Below are 17,788 nucleotides of genomic sequence, written 5' to 3'. Positions count from 1 at the left end.
AAAATAAATTAATGTAAACTTTTGGGTAACTGTATAAAAAACTTAATGAAGAGGTAAAAAAAATGCTAAATGCAAAATTAGAGCATCGCTTGGCAAGACCTCACACACTCCCGTATGAGATCCCTGCTTATATATATATATATTGATGATTATTCCTTTATAACTTCTAATCACTAATCAACATGAGCCTCAAAAAAATTTGTGATAGGACTTTATCATTCGTACAAAATAAGTATAGATTTTTTTATCTTTATTTTATTTTTTTTAAAAGGATATTGCTATTGTGCTCATCCTTATAAGAATTTAAGCATAGATTAAATTTTCATTATTTTTGACAATTTTTCTTTGATTCCTTTATAATTTATATATCATGTTAGTTTAAATGAATTTTTTCTCAAGCTTTCAGAGGATGGACTTTAGATAAGATGTTCAACTTTTATAAGTCAAGTATTGACTATAAATCTTGTACATGGAACAAATAGAAGTAAGAAATTAAGAATATGGTCCATTTTAGTCGGCCTTAGCTTGATTTGTCTAGACTTCAATTTTTTCTCTTGCCAAAAATCTGACTTATTTTAGGTGGAATTTTCCTTGATTATTACTTGTATATAAAATTTCAAGATCATTAAATTGGATTAGGTCCCTTACTAACCTAACCAATTGGAGTATGATGAAATTTCTTCTCATCCACACTAAACGTTGTGTACACTCCAAATTCTTTTTCTACATCTCATAATGATACGTTGTCGATAGGTGTCATCCAAGTCCAACATGATTGAGAGTTGTAATTAAGACTATGGCCCAGAAGCTTTACTATTTAATGCTTTGCGAAAAAAAATTAAATACTCATTTGATGTAACAGGAAATTATGGAATTTGACATTGTATACACTAGGTTTGTTCTTGATGTTTTGAAATTGTTGTAGGTACTCAAACTCTAATTTGATTAGTTGGCAAGTCGTGTTCTTTAATCGTGAAATGTCTACAATGGAAGTTTCCTTGATTATTACTTGTATACAAAATTTCAAGATCATTAAATTGGAATAGGTCCCTTACTAACCTAACCAATTGGAATAGGATGAAATTTCTTCCCATCCACACTTAACGTTGTGTACACTCCAAATTTTTTTTTTCTGTATCTTATAATGATACGTTGTTGATAGGTGTCATCCAAGTCCAATATGATTGAGAGTTGTAATTAAGACTATGGCCTAGAAGCTTTACTATTTAATACTTTGCGAGAAAAATTAAACACTCATTTGATGTAACAAGAGACTACGGAATTTGACATTGTATACACTAGGGTTTGTTCTTGATGTTGTGAAATTGCAGTAGGTACTAAAAACTCTAGTTTGATTAGTTGGCAAGTCATGTTCTTTAATCGTGAAAAGTCTACAATAGAAAATTTTTGTGTTCTTATAATAAATGTTTTAGAGCGAAAATTGTTAGCCCCCTCATCACATTGGAACCCCCTATTTATACAAAGGAAAAATGGTCCAATATTCCTAAGTGTGAGTTAGTTACATGGAATTTTTGTGTAAATGTGCCTAGATTTCTTTTAAAAATTTAATTATAATTTTAAACTCTAATTTGGTGATTTTTATATGATTTTTGTGGTTTAATTTTGATTCAATAAAGACATATTAGACAAAAGAAACGAATGTAGAGCTATTAAAGAAATCTATACTTTCAGATTAGCAATTACAGATAGCTAATGCTGCATTGTCAATATTTGTGGTTGTGGTATGAATAAGCGGTATGTTGTTTGGGTGACTGATTGAGATAAAAAAATTAACCATATTAAAAGGGATTAGCAAATTTTTCTTTCTCCTTTACCATTTGTGGTATGTATATGCCTTTTTCACATATGCTCAATTGAAGTATCCATTAGGATTTGCCTTAATTATGATAAACATATTAATTTTTTAAAAAAGAACTTTTATATTTATTAAATGAAATATATATATATATATATATATATATATGTTGAGAGCCATGTAGCTGAATTGACACCTCCCCATACATAAAGTGTCTAGGGTTTAAGGGAGAAAAAATTCAAATTGCGAGAGTCAGGGAAAAAAGGTTCAAGTTGCGAGGTTAGCAGTATATTGTAATTATTTCTAAAAAAAAGAAAGATATAGAGATATATATTGTTTTCCTTGAGCTAAAGCAATTACGAAGTTGTGATAATAGTGGATTCTCGAGAGTGGTAACCTTAAAATCACCCGGTGAGGTTTTTGCCTTGGAGGTTTTCCCCATTTGTAAAAAAATCACCGTGTCAACTTTATTTTCCGCTGCATATTAACTTAGTTGGTGATTTGTTTGTGTTACCACACGTATTGCATGTTAATTGAATTAATTAATTAACTTGGCTAATTAATTGGTTAATTTATCACAAGGGGTCAATATATTCTTGGGCTATCAAATAGAAAAGTTATCATTGACTCTATCTAAAGAATTTAAAGTAATAAAGGCATATTAAAGATTTAAGTTGATTGGCTAATATAAAACATCAGCCCATTGTTTTGAATTCAATGGGAAGAGCATAATTTTTGTTATACTCTTGATTGCATGTGTATTAATTGTTGCCGAAAAAACTAAATATGAGTAAGCTAATATCATAATTCAGATCAATAGTAAAAAAAAAAAATGAATAAAAACATTTTTGAATATGGCTTAATGCATTCTCACATTCATGGAATGACAAATCAATAGATACTAATTTAATTAATTACACTAATTATATTTTTAATCTATTAGAGTATGTTGCAAACTTTCAATAATATAAGCACTTGTTGAATAAATTCTCTCTAATAAAACAACTTACATATCTCAAGATATGACACTACCAAGCTGCCCTTGATGGTTCTTCCTGGCCAAAATCGATCTTGAGCACAAAAACTTCAAAACTACAAATTAAAAGTATTAGTTACAATGTAAAAAGATTAGACTACATGCATTTTCATATTTTTAAGAAATTCTTTTTTAAATTGTTTTTGGCCATTTAGTAACTTTAGCTCAATGAAGTAAATGTCAGCATTCTTAATTTATTTATAGTAGATATATGTTTGTGTGGTTTCTCCTCAAACATGTATCTTTTTGCAATCATCTAAGTATTCATTATGGCTAAAACTTTTTAAACCTAAAATGAAAATGAAGCACATAACATCCTCAATTTTAATATATCTTTATGAAAGTTACTCTTTTGAATGTATAAGATCAACCAACAAACACAATAGAATCAAATTGTGTATAATGAAATTGAAGCTTCAGCTTAACACCTATACTAACTTGAAAAACCAAAAGGAAAAAGGATCAAGAAAACAACAGTTAAGCTCATTCCATTGAAGTTGAAATTGAAATGATAGATCCTTCTACACATTGAGCAATACATTGATGAGTTTAGAAAGTTTTATATCTATCAAAAACAAAATGTAGAAACACAAATAATTTTTTTTTTAAACCCATAAGTAACAAAAAAAATCATAATTATATGACTATATCAGAACTTGACAATCTTAATCTATTAACAAAACTTGATAAAAATCATAATTAGCTAATAAAAAATGGCATAAAGAGCATCCTATTATATGACTATATCACTTTATAAAGCCCCAAATGCCCATAAGAATGATAATTAGCAAACAAAAAGTATAAGTAAAAGAGCATATTAGGCTACGTTTGGTTGGGTGTAAAATATCTTTCGGGTGTAAAATATTTTTCGGTGAAAATATTTTCGGGAAAGGAGAATAATTTCTAATGTTTGGTTGCAATTTTAAAATTATATTGGAAAATAATTTGAAGTGTTTGGTAACATTCAGAAAATGCAAAATTTTCACTAATTTCTCACATTTTCTCAACCATTTTCTCAGCTTCCAAACAAGTTTTATATCAAAAAATCCAACAGCACCCACAGAAAAATCCACCAGCACCCACACACCAGCACCACACAACACAATAACCACCAAAACACCACCACCCACACCACCGCAACAACAACAACAAAATCAGAGATCAAAAGCCACCAAAACACCCAAAAAATCAGAGATCAAAAGCCATCAAAAGCCACCAAAACGCCACTACCCACGCCACCACAACAGCAACAATAAAATCAGAGATCAAAGAGAGAAAGATTGAGAGATTGAGAGATTGAGGGAAAGAGATCAGTAACGGCGGCTAGATTGAGGGAAAGAGATCGGTAACGGCGACCAGATTGGTAACGACGGGGGTGGGTTTGGGCTTGGGATGGTGGTCTCGCAGCTCGATCTCGCCAGCGTGGTAGAGATCTTGCGGCTCGATCTCGCCGATGCGAGCTCGTCGGCTCGTCGGCTCGTCGACACTTCTCTCTTCGTTCTCTGTCTCCCTCTCTTCGTGCTCTCTCTCCCTCTGTTTTCAGTCGAAAATGTGATTTGAAGGTAAAATAGGAACATATTTGATTTTCCATCGTATAAGGGCTATTTTACGGTCAAACTGTAAAATAATTTTAGTTGACCAAATTTTCTGTGCCTACCAAACACACGCAAATGCGGAAAATAATTTCTGAAATTGATTTACCGTTGAACCAAACGCAGCCTTAGTATCAATTTAAAAAAAAAAAAAAAACAATTTACCATATTGAACCATGACCATTATGACATGAAGCAAGTGGAAGATGAGCATTATTGTTGTTTATTATCCCAGGTGAATAAACATATGCTTTTTTGGAAGATTCATGTGTTCTTAAATAATCTGAATGCTATTTTAGTTTGTGCAAATTATAGAACAAAGAATTGGTAATTTAGCAACATAGGCATAAGAGAAGGCATGTAGTGGCTTAGGAAGAGTAGGCATTTAGTTATAAGGGAATAGGAGTAGGCATAGGCATAAACATAAGAAAACCTTTGGATGGAGGAATAAGGAAAACATAGAGTTTTTGATGATTAAAATCCCTCTATCTTATCCATTAATCTTATTTATTATTAATTAAAATCTATTGAGTTTAGTAAATAACTGATGTGGCATCTAATAAGTGTAACAAATTAAGAATGATCTATTTTATTTCAAAAAAAAAAAATTCAATTATCTTTTTAAAGAGAGTGCCACTTGGTAAAACCTCATGCTCTCCCGCATTAAGTCTCTGCTTTTATATATATATTGATTAGACCTTTTATACAAGTCCTTTCCGTTAAATACTAACGATTGAATCATATGATTTATAAAATAATTTTTTATCATCATCAATAATTTCGGAATGCTATTATTATTATTATTTTTTTTGAAAGTCAGAATGCTATTATTAATTTATACATATTACGTGATTAATCCTTTAGGCTTTAATAGAAAATATTAATAGAAGGTGATTTGTCAAAATCAAATGTCGTATAGGGTTAATTCTTTAAATCCATAATCTAAGGACTAAATTAACACGTCAAAAGTGCAAGGATGATATTTGTAAAATACTCTTAAATTTAATCCAAATGGGAGTTATATTTAACTGGCATAATAGTTAATTATAAGAGAAGTCTGATACAAAAAACTGAGACAATTAAAGTAAACTTGTTTCAGCAGGAGAAGGATTCCACCCATGGATAACGAACTTCTAATTTACAAAGCTTGTGAGATGTTAATTGCAAATATGGTGAAACATGATTTGGACGTTGTACCACTTGAGTATACATGCACAGTAAGCTATGCTGAATTCTCGCAAGTTTATGAAAAGCTGGAAACAAAAAAGGTTTCTTTATTGGTGATCCAATTTTCACCAATAGTCTTGTGGATTCATAACCTCAACATGTATATGTGCATCAATTTGTGATGGGTATCATAGTCGCACTTGAAAAACATATGATATAATCAATGGACACAGGAAAAGCATTAATTGAAAATATCACTTTCCAGTCGAATTTGGGATGTGTAAGATGTAGATAAGATATGGTTACTGCAGTCTCAATGTCTCATCTTCAGCCTCCTAAGAAAACATGTACAGATGTACTGCATGGAGTCATGGGCGGCACCATGTATAGCTCAGGGTTCAAATGACCATATAAAAAAAAAAGGGTTCAAATGAAGCCCCTGAGCTAGCAATTTTTTTTATTTTTTATTTTATATATAATATATTTTGTTTTTTTTTTTTAAATTTGACCATCCTAAATAAAAATTTGAACACTTTGATTCTAAATTTTTTTAAAACCCACTTGAAATAAGTTTAATTATGATCATCTAAACAATATTTTAATCTTTTTAAATACAAAAAAATGCCTAACAACAATCCAATTTTATCTAAAATCAGGGAGAAATAGTAAGCCTAACAACAAAGTAAATTTTTTTTTTTCATTTAATTTTAAAAAAAAAAGCCCATTTAGATATTAATAAATTTGAAAAAGAATGAAAAATTATAGTTTACATTGTAGCATCATTGTAATATTTACATTTTTTCTAAACAAAAGTGTACAATATTGTATAGTTTTTGCAAATGTGTATAGTATAATTATCTATAATATAAATCTTACATTGATAGTACAATGTAAACATATAATTGTCATAAACTAATAAATAAAAATATTTTAAGCAGTAATAATTAAAATTCACTTAACAATAATAATTAACATGTTCATTATATTGAGAAAAAATATGTCGAATGAACTTATAGTTTATTTTTTTATTTTATTATCAGTACATACTGTAGACAAATTTGTAATAAGGAAACCATGTAGATCATAAGATTCATATTTTATCTAAGATGTATCCTCTTATTGACTCCCCTTAGAAAAAAATCCTGGAACCGCCACTGCATGGAGTCCTATTGATTGAAGCATTGCAAACTTGCAGTTTAGCTGTTTGAAATGCTACTTCTTCATCAATGGAACACTCCATTTTTAAATTTCAATTTTAACTATGAATATGGCGGCTGGACGATATATAGGCACTGACATGCTTCATTATCTGCAGCACACAGATGCTACAGGGCCATGTACAGAGAATGCTTATAATATTTATGATAATTGATTTCTCATAAGTACAGCAGGGAAATTGAGAAGAGTGGTCTTATAAACCACCTCAGCCAATAAAATAAGAACAAGACTGGTATAATTTTCATGTAGACAAGGAAAAATTTAGATGCTGAGAAAGAAGTCAAATAGAAAGTGCATATAGCACTAGCCATGTGGCAGTATCCGTCCTTAAGGGTGAAAGTCAATCATATCATTCTCCCACCTCGTAAAACAATTTTGGTGAATATTGAAGTCGCACGAGGTGCATTGATAAGCCAATGCATCACAAGGTTTACCACATTCATCACATAGAGGTTGGTCCATAGTCTCACGAACAAGAGTGAGGGGATGCTGATGGATGTAATATGTGCAAGTGACCCCAAACTTGATATTTCGAAAGTCTTCTTTATCAATTTTGGCATATCCAAAAATACAATGGGAATGAGCAGGATAATCGCAATCTACACAATAGTAGAACCAATTCTTTCATCTCGTTCTTCTTCACAAATATCACAATAATATTCACCTGAGTTATCTTCAACGATATAATGAAAAGTAAAGAGGTGCTCATGTTGTTCATACTTCACGGTGTGTGGTAATAGAGCACGTTTAAAATTTAGGGTAAACTCACATCTACTACAACGAAAGATTTTACTCTAAAAATTACAAGCACTGCACTTTTCAGTAGATGTTGAGCTAGAGAAGATAAGGGGATGCTTGTGACCATCATGAGTAAGCCTCTCAGGTATCAAACTATATGAGACGTCAAGTGAAAAATTGCATGCATTGCACACATAGGTAAGGCCATTACTTAAACATGAACAAGCATTACACATACCAAGCTTTGGTCTTCTTAGCCTTAAGATGAGAGGGTGCTGGTGAAGTGGGTGTCGCATTTTAGTAGGTAATTCTACACAAGATTTGTGAAGAAAGAAGTTAAACTGAGCACAACTATAAAATAGATGGAAGATAGGTCGTATACACCCGTCACATATTTCATAATTCTCAAGCTCTTTAGTAAGTTTTAAGTCATGCTCATGACCGAAATGTTTGATTTCTATGGCCATTTCAATTTTGTCCTCTCCCTCGGTTCTTTTAACAATATAAGATATTTCTTTGGTAAATCCATCAAAACTTAAATAAGATATTTCTATGGCCATATTCCAGCATAATTATTGACTCAATAGGATCCTTACCTTTAAATTTCTGCATAAATGTTTCATCCATGCCTTCTTTGTTCGTAGCACAATCAAGGTGGGCAACTATTAGCAGGAGTAGAAACTGCCGCGGTTAAGCATAATTGCATCTTGGACAATAATACACCCCGTGGTTTGTGTCCACCATCTTAACACAAAGTTGGCAAAGTCTCTGCTCAGAATCATCAGCCTCAATAGAGTTGGTGAAGTTGAGAGGGTGCTTATGCCGTATACTCTTGACCATGCGTGGCAAGGAAGCACAATTATGGTGGACCCAAAATCCACAGTTTCTGCCACATAAGTATGGCATGCTATTGCCTTCTTTACCACAACAATCACAAGTGAACGAGATCAACTTCCCAAAGAGGGTTAACGGGTGGTCATGAATTTCACTTTTAATGATGGGCTGTAGCAAAGCACATTTGATATCAAGGTTAAATTTGCAGCAGAGGGAACAATGGTAAACAAAAAATTTGCAAGTTATATTGCAGCAACTACATCTGCAAGTCCCCCCCTAACATGGAGGTTTTTGTTGAAGTTTGAGAGGGTGTTCGCTGTGTACAACATGCTGCAACTCGAGGGGTAATTCGAAACATGACTGATGAAGGTGGAAGTTACATTTACCGCAACTGTAGCGTGGTGAACGCCATAAGCGTTCACCGCATCCCTTACACATGCGAGCGTAATTAGAGCCATTATGGAAGGTAAGAGGATGGTCATGGCTGAAGTGTGGAAGCTGCCGCTTACTGAATAATCTAAACATAACTATAATATTCAAAATTTAGGGGTCAAATCCATATTTTTATATGCATAAACATTAAATAATTGAAAATATATATATGATATTAAAAAAAAAATTCAAAATTTCGGGATCCATGCTTTTGTCTATTGTGTTTCATTATCATAGGTGTGGGTGTTTTTGTTGGATTAAGATCTTCTAAAGTTCCTGGTAGTCTACGTTTTAGAATAAAAGCTAAGATTTTGCCAAATGAAAACATAAAGTAATGCTTAAAAAAAATCTCTAACAGTAACCAAACCCATCACCATTAAGGCATTAACCCAGATTTTTTTTTTTTTGGGTCAATAAACGTTGACCTGATTAAACCCAGCAACCACCGAGCATGGATATTTTACAGATTATGGATGTTTCCATATTGATTAGTGATTAGATCAAATACTTACGGTTCCAAGAGTTGGTTGAGTTTTCGAAAATATTGCTCCCTAGATCTGATACTAAATTGGACATTTTATATTTTATTTTGCAATTACTTTGGTCATTCCCTTGGTGGCGTTATCATTTGGACACAAATTCTTGTAGCCAGTCATGCTAGATTGTGGATTGGTACTGCATTTGCTAATTACCCTGTTCAAGCGGAAATAGGAGATGGGTTTAGTACGGCAAATGCTTTCCATGACTTTGTTCTTGGGTTTGATTGGTTTGGTAGCAACTTTGATTGAAGTTGGCCGCCGGTGATGGGTTTTTTCCGATATCTTGAGTTCGGTGGATTCTTGATTGTTGAGTGTGGTAGGATGACGCTGGAGGCGGAGATGGATAGTGAGAGAAGGGGATGGTTTTTGATTTACAAGAGTTGGAGGCGGTAAAATCTTAGCCTATTATTTTAAAAAGAATGTGAGGATTTAAAGGACTCACCAGAGTAGAGTATTTTAGTCTTGAAACTTTAAAAGGATCTTCATCTAGTTTTGGTTTTAATTGAAGGAAAAATATTTTTTCAAACTTCACGTTCATGTGACGTTTGGTACGGAGAATTTACATTATTCTTCGCATCTAGATTTTCATGAATCACATTCTTAAAAATATAGTTATTCCTATGTTTGGTTTCATTAGGAATATCTTAAGATTTTTAAGAATGTGAGATAATAATGTTTGGTTTATTCTCAGGAATCTTAAAAGAATTATTTATTTTTCCCATTCTATCCTTAGATTGAATGTGAACTACCAAGTCCTTTACAAAAATCTTCCTCTAAATAAATAATGAAAAACCAAATATAAATTATTAATTATGACAAATTCATTAAAATTATAGTCTAACATTTCAAAATGATAGGTATAATACAAAAATAATTATTTAAATTCTCAAATACTTATATTCTTAATAATAATTTTTAAAAGAGTTTAATCCATAATTAATTTTTTTAATTTTATCTTAATTGCTTAAATGATAAGAAAAAATAGTTAAAATTATTAATTTATAAAAAATACAATTTCCTTTAAGCTTGGGAATTTGGATTCTCACCTGTTTTAAAGGGAATCCACATTCCTACTGAGAGGGGTTTAAGGGGGGAATCCAGATTCCCATGGCATCTGATTTCCTAGCATAATTTACAACTAAATATGAAAATCTTTAAACATTCTTGAGAATCCTAAAACATTACCCCATACCAAACGCCACATCACTATTTCACACATATCTATAATTAATATGAAAATGTTTATATTTGGTTTGCAAACTGATATGTCATTAATCATAAAGAAATAATTTAAATATTTATTTATAAGATAGTTATTAAAACTTATCATACTTTTAACATTTTTCCTTCAAAAATATTTACATTTTAACACATAAAAATAGATGTGAAAATGAGAGGTGAAGTGAATATGTGAGAATCAAAATCCTTAATTGAATAGGTGTATATACTATTTATGTAAGTTTCTTTAAAGGATTATCTTAGATACTCACCTCGAGATCTTTCTCTTTAATAAAATGCAATCTTCAGTCACTCCCTACACCAAAAAAGGATGACCATTTTGAAATGGAAATTCGTTTGGATCCTTCAATTTAGTGGAAAAAAATTGGAGTAGAAGCAAAGTAAAAAATGCTCGCTAACTCATCATATATTCAAATTTCAAGATAGCAATAGAATCCTATAGCATTTATTTGAGAGAACACAAGCTATAGAATCCTATAGCGTAACTTCAGCAATAGTATCACAGAGTAAATCCTTATTGGAACACCACTTTCTTTTTGAAGCCGAACACCACGTAATTAAATAATAGGTACTAATGCTTTACCTTTACATTCTTTTATGAGGTTTATAGAACAAGTTATTCTTGAAATATCACCTTAATCCAGAATTTGAAGCTGATAAGTTGACGCTCTATAACAGGGTTTCAATCTGTAAAAAGGTAAAGGCTCTCTCTAAATAAAACTCTGTATTTTATTGAAGAGTACTGAGCAATACAACCACTCAACTGAATAAAATACAATTGCCTAGCTACTTATATACAGGAGCTATCTAATAAAAACGAAGAGAGACTGATTTCCACTTTTGAAGGAAAAGTGTTACAAGCTTATACTACAACTACCTATGATTACAAGAATTTATATCACAGCCTTATCTCCCCAAGCCACGTGGCAGCAATTCCTCATAACTGTGTATAAACAAGTCATGGTAAGGTATGACTTCTATTGTCTCCATTAAGTAGCCCATGTCCATTACCTCATGCTCTGCCCTTGGGATCGTGGTCTTGCCTTTCACTGTACTGGTATCAATTTCTAGACTTATCTTCCACAGCACTTGCATTAGTCCTAGCATCACCAGCATTGAGATTGATCTCATCAAGTTTAACACAATCATTAACTTTTCTTCTTGCCACTTAATTTAATTTAATTTTGGGATAGCATTGCACCTGAAAGCCAACACTTTACTACCTCTCCTTCATGTAAGAGTTGTAGTTAACTATCACTGATCATGATTAATTCTTGTAAAAAAAGAAACGGACCAAACTAGAGTCATATGATCTATCCATATATAATTCATCATGAACAAAAAGTTGATCTTGCATAGAAGCCTTCTTTTACCATACTAGTTTTTATACATGCATGTTTATATACGATTCATGAAAAGGTATGATAATTTTTTTCATTTATATTTTTAATTTTAAATCATCAAAACCAAAAGTTTGCATTTATCTAAGTATTAATAGGAAAAACTACAAATTCCACCCTTTAGGTCAATTGTCATTTTAGTACTATAAGTTTCGTTCCGGTCATTTTGGTCATGTAAGTTTACATTTGTTGTCATTGTTAGTCTTTCTGTCCATACCTCTTGTTAACTATTTTAAAAAAATTAGTATTAAAAAGTTATTAAAAAAAATTTCTCAAAAAAAGCAAAATTACAAATTACATCCTTTAAGTTTGCTCAATTGTCATTTTGGTTTTACTAGTTTCATTTTTGTTATTTTGGTCATCTAAGTTTGCATTTTTTGTCACGGATAGTCCTTCTTTGCAAAAAATTTTAATAGAATGGAGGAAGAACTAATGGTGACAAAAAATTATAAACATACATGACCATGAAAACAAAAATGAAACTTAAAGAATTAGAATGACAACTAACCAAATTTAAAAGGTGTAATTTGTATTTTTGCCTGTTGTTAGGGTCAAATTTTTATTTAGTTGTCATGTCCTTTGACAAAATTCACTTTGCTTTTATTTGAGTAGTTCTAAGTGGATTCAAGAATATCATAAAGCATTTTGAAAAGACTTTACAAGTGGTAGTATTGAAGACATGAAGACTGCACAAAGAAACAAGCGTGAAAAGCTAAAAACTGGTGACTCGACACTTGCTTCTATCGAGATTTAATGAACCTCAATACCTTTCAATCTATGGAGTTTCGCAGATCTAGAATTCTCAAATCTAATTTTCGGCATGATGATGTGTCTTTTTAGGCTTTTGCTCTCTAACCTACTCGATGATATAAAAGTAAAATTTTATAGCTGTCATCATACATAGAGATTCACATAATGAATTTAGATACTTCTTATAAAGCTATTGTGTTTTTATGCGTCTAGGGTTTTGTAGCCGAATTGCTTTATATTCTACAAGTGTGTAGTGAAGAACTTTGCATCCAACAACAAGCTTTAAGTTGCTGGGAGTTAGTTATAAATTGGAGATTTGTGCAATTGAAGAAGTCTCTACAAGATCAAGTCTAACTGGAGATTAGCATTATGGTTTTACTGTTTGTAGGTACTTCAAATAGGCCAACAACATAAGATTCCTTGTACTTGTAACTGCTTATTCTTGATTAGTGGATTCTTGAGAGTAATGACTTGAAATTCACCCGTTGGAGTTTTTGCATTGTGAAGGTTTACAAATAATTGTGCCAAATTTAATTTCCACTGCACTCTAGATTAGAATTGTGATTTGTCGGTGCCTTTATGATTTTTGCATTAAATCTGAACAATTAATTAACTTGAGTAATTGAATTAATTAACTAAGGTCAATTTATAACCCAACACCTATTAATTAATTGTTATGTGTTATTGAGGAAAATGCATTTATTATCATGTATTAATTATCTATAGATGTTGCACTAATTATTATATAATAGGAATTTATATAGTTATTTAAAAAAAATAAGAATACTCATTTATAAAAATTTAAAAAAAATATTTTTTTGTTATGTGAAAGAAAAAAAAATGATATAAAATATGACATTCTTTCTTATGTTAAGTTGCTTTGATAACAATCAAAACATAAAACGATCTAACGTAAAAGAAAACTAATAACACATGCAATAAAAAATACAAAAATTAATTGTATTCTTTTTTTTTAAGCTAAACTTTATTCTTAAATAATTTAAATTAGTTGAAATAAGTAAATATTTGTTAACGCATTAAAGTAATATGTTCATATTTTTAATTATATTGATCTTAATAATTTACTTTTTCCTAATCTTTAAGTGACATGTAATACATATATGGACTTTTATGATTACTTTTAAAAGATTTATATAAAGAAATGATTGATTTGGAATATGATATGAAAATCGGAACACAAATTTTGCATTTAATAAAAAAAAAAATTCAAAATTTTATTGTACTTGGTTTCAATTAATAAATACTGGTTTTGAGCATCTTTGTGTTACACATTGGGCCCATCAAAACGATGTTGTTTTGTTTAAAATATTCAATATACATAATACATTCTGCTTCAAGTATGCGTGTTGATATCACGTAACCGTCGATGATTTTTGCTGGTTCAACTCTGATCACACTATCTTAAAAATAAAAAAAAAAACTCCGATCACAATTTTGCTTTATTTCCCTTTCTTTTTACCCCTTCAATATAAGATGGAGTGGTGTGCAAGATAGCATCAACGATAGAATAGAGATGTGGTAGTGTTCCCTTTGTTTCCCTTTTGCTTTATTTATGTCGGGTTTTGTTAAACTCATAGAAATTAGAATGATTAAATTATAGAAAAATACTTCATTTTGTCGACAATTGGCTTTTCATAATGCACTGACACTACTCCGGCTCACCTTTTAACTTTAGCTTAGCATCACATTCACACACAAATTATAAATGTTTTGTAAACCAATGCTCTTGTGGTATTTTGTAATGGACTATTTTAGAAAAACTTCAATACCACTTTCATGAGAAGTATAAAAAACCGTAAAAATAATTCATAAACAAATACTTTTAAAAACACCTGTTAACAATAAAGTTTAAAACCTGTTAACAATAAAAATGAAATAAGAAAGAAAAGGATAATTACTGAATAATAACGTGAAAAAGATAATTCTTTGTTAATAACAAGAACAATTTTCCATATGGATGCAAAGGAAAGAAGTTAAATACATAGATAGATAGTGTCTTATTAACACAACTCTTAAGGCAGTGTCCATCCTTTATAGGAGTTGGATGCCAGTTATGTCATTTTCACATTTAATACTCAGGCATGCACACACTGCCAATCAAAACTGATATTACATGTGGTACATGCATAGACTATATCCTTGCAAGGCTGACCACACTTGTTACAATGAGAGACGTCCTTAGTCTCCTGATCTCCTGAACAAGAGTAAGGGGATGTTTGTAGACGGTGGATATACAAGTGCTCCCAAATTTCATATTTCGGTAGTCTCCCAAGTACATATCTAAGAATCCTCCAAAAATACATTTAGGATGTGCAGGATAACTACATTCTTCACAATAGTAGAACTAATGTTTTGAATGTTGTTTTTCTTTACAAATATCGCAATAATATTCATCTGAGTCATCTCCAGCAATATAACTAAAGGTAAATAGGTGCTCATGTTGTTTGTATTTTACGATATGTGGTAATGTAGCACATCCAAAATTCAAAATGAATTCACATTAAGTATAACAAAAGATTCTTCCTTTAGAAGTACAAGCACTACACTCCTCATCGTTAGTTGTGCTAGAGAAGATTAGGGGATGCTTGTGACCTGAGTTAATGTTTCTAATTATGATATCAGACTGCAAGCGACATCAAGGTCAAAATCGCATTCGTTGCAGTTGTAGATAAAGCCATTACTTATACACCTACAAGCATCTCAACAAACAAGGGAAGGTCTCTTAAGCTTAAGGGTGAGGGGGTGTTGGTGAAGTGGGTGTCGCTTTATATGGGGTAATTCTGTGCAAGATTTGTGAAGAATGAAGTTACAACAAGTACAATTGTAAAATGGAGGGAAAATAGACTGTATATACCTGTCACATATTTCGTAGTTCTCAAGCTCATCGGTAAGTTTTAAGTCATGCTCATGATAGGAACGTTTGATTTCCAATTGGTATTTTAATTTTGTCCTCTCCCACCTTGGTTTTTTTGACAATATAAGATAGTTCGTTGGTGAGTTCATCAAATTCTGGATCTTCGTACTTGGGCATATTTATTGACTCAGTAGTCTCTTTGCCTTTAGATTTCCAAGTAAAATTTTCATCTATGCCTTTCTTGTCTGTAGCGCAATCAAGGTGGGCAACGTAATCGCAACTTGAGCAATAATAAACCCCACGGTTTTTGTCTACATGTTTGACGCAAAGTTGGCAAACTCGGTGCTCATAATGATCTTCCATAATAGAGTTAGTGAGGATGAGAGGGTGCTTATGGCGCATATGTTTTACCATACGTGGTAAGGAAGCACAATTAAGGTGGGCCCAAAATCCACAAGTGCTACCACATAGGTAGGGCATGCTTTTGCCTTCTTTACCACAAAAATCACAAATGAACGTGATGAACTTCCCGAATAAGGTCAATGGGTGGTTTTGAATTTTAGTTTCAATGTAGAGTGATGTTGAAAGACACTTGAAATGAACGTAAATTTTGCAAAGATGACAGTGGTAAAAAATTTTTACTATTATGTCAAAAAATTTACTAAAAGCATGATTCAATAAATAGTAAAGCAAACATATTAAACTTTTCCTATATGATAATGAACACAAATATAAGTTGAGAAAAATTTATGCTTGAGAGGGGTGAAAGCAAGGAATTCTTCTTTTGTTTGATTAAAAAAAAAATAACAGAGGAACAAATGGAATTAAACACTTCTTTCACTTGATCAATTGAGACAAAGTTATTCTTTTTTTCTTATTTTTTATTCATGCTCAACAATATAAGATGAGATAAATTTATGCTTGAGAGGAGTGAAAGCAAGGAATCCTTCTTTTATTTGAAACAAAACAACAAAGGAACAAATGGAATTGAACACTTCCTTCACTTGATTAATTGAGACAAAGTTATTCTTTTTTCCTTATTTTTTTATTCATTATTATTTTTATTAAACTCTGAATATGGAGATTATCTTAAGCCTTTTAATTCCAATCTATTCCATTTTAATTTAATATTTTCTTTCCTCTCTCTAAATTTCCAAACAAATTTAAAACAAGGAAAGAGAAAAAGAAAATTATGGTGGGGTCTTGGGTTTGTGAGCAAGTACTCTACTTTTTTATTCTTTTCTTTCCTTCAATTTTTGGCATTTTACTTTTTCCATTTCTTTACTTTATACTATTATCTCTCTAATTCTTAGACCTGGGAGGGGGGAGGTGTTTCTTTTTATATTTATTTAGATCCCTTGATTTTATGGTTCGGGTATCAAAAAAGTACATTCTTCTAGGAATTCTCAAGTAAAACCATTTGACCATGAAACATACACACGATGACAATAACTTAATAAAAAGTACTAGTAAAAATCATCGACGAGAAAGACAAAATCGCGTAAAAATTGGTGACATGTAGGGAAATGACACTGGGATAAAAAAATCATCGCCTTAGGCCACAACTAAAGCCACTTTGTGGGCATAGTCCCTAAAATTTCCGTTTTTGCCATTTTTTTGTGATATTTATTTACTTTATAACTTTTAATTTAAAATTCAGAATAAGGTCCCATTTATTTTGGGAATTCTCTTAGAGACAGTAATTTTTAATTATGCAATAATCTCAATTTTGTTGTTCTTGGTAAAATTTACTATGTTGCCACCTCATCTTGTGATTAGACCAAATTAGGATTTGGTGGGCGTTTTCCTAGTCGCCCTAGGTTTTTATTTTACTATTTAAACATGTTCTAGCCTCTAAGACATTTAGATATTAGATTAATAAAATTTAGAGTTTATTCTTAGTTTCTCTGGTGGATTTTAGACATTATCACATTGTGAATTCAAGGTTATTTTTCTTGAAGTAGACATATTCTGATTCTCATAGGTTTTCCACTACATTAGTTCTTTAATTTACATTCAAAAATTTTCATTTTAACCCTTCATATTTGATTTGTTTTTATATTGGTTCTTTATTTTTCAAAATCTTTATTTGACCCTTCATGTTTGATTTAGTTTTTTGTTTGGTCTCTTACGTTTCACAATTTTAATATTC

The 17,788-nt window shown here is 31.2% G+C and overlaps 1 protein-coding gene across 1 annotated transcript; it reads right to left on the bottom strand.

Annotated features, from left to right (window-relative positions):
• Positions 1 to 7,623: 7,623 nt before the first annotated feature.
• LOC142628466 (uncharacterized) lies at positions 7,624 to 8,883 on the bottom strand. The gene is made up of 3 exons (XM_075802561.1): positions 8,788 to 8,883; positions 8,289 to 8,569; positions 7,624 to 8,101 (listed from the first exon to the last, which is right to left on the bottom strand). The coding sequence occupies exons 1-3, from the start codon at positions 8,881 to 8,883 to the stop codon at positions 7,624 to 7,626; spliced, it is 855 nt and encodes a 284-aa protein (XP_075658676.1).
• Between the last annotated feature and the right edge of the window lie 8,905 nt (positions 8,884 to 17,788).

Source organism: Castanea sativa, chromosome 3 (assembly GCF_040712315.1).
Source record: "Castanea sativa cultivar Marrone di Chiusa Pesio chromosome 3, ASM4071231v1".
NCBI classification, from domain to species: domain Eukaryota; kingdom Viridiplantae; phylum Streptophyta; class Magnoliopsida; order Fagales; family Fagaceae; genus Castanea; species Castanea sativa.
The sequence above is the reverse complement of the archived record's forward strand: the minus strand, read 5'-3'. Positions and strand labels throughout refer to the sequence as shown.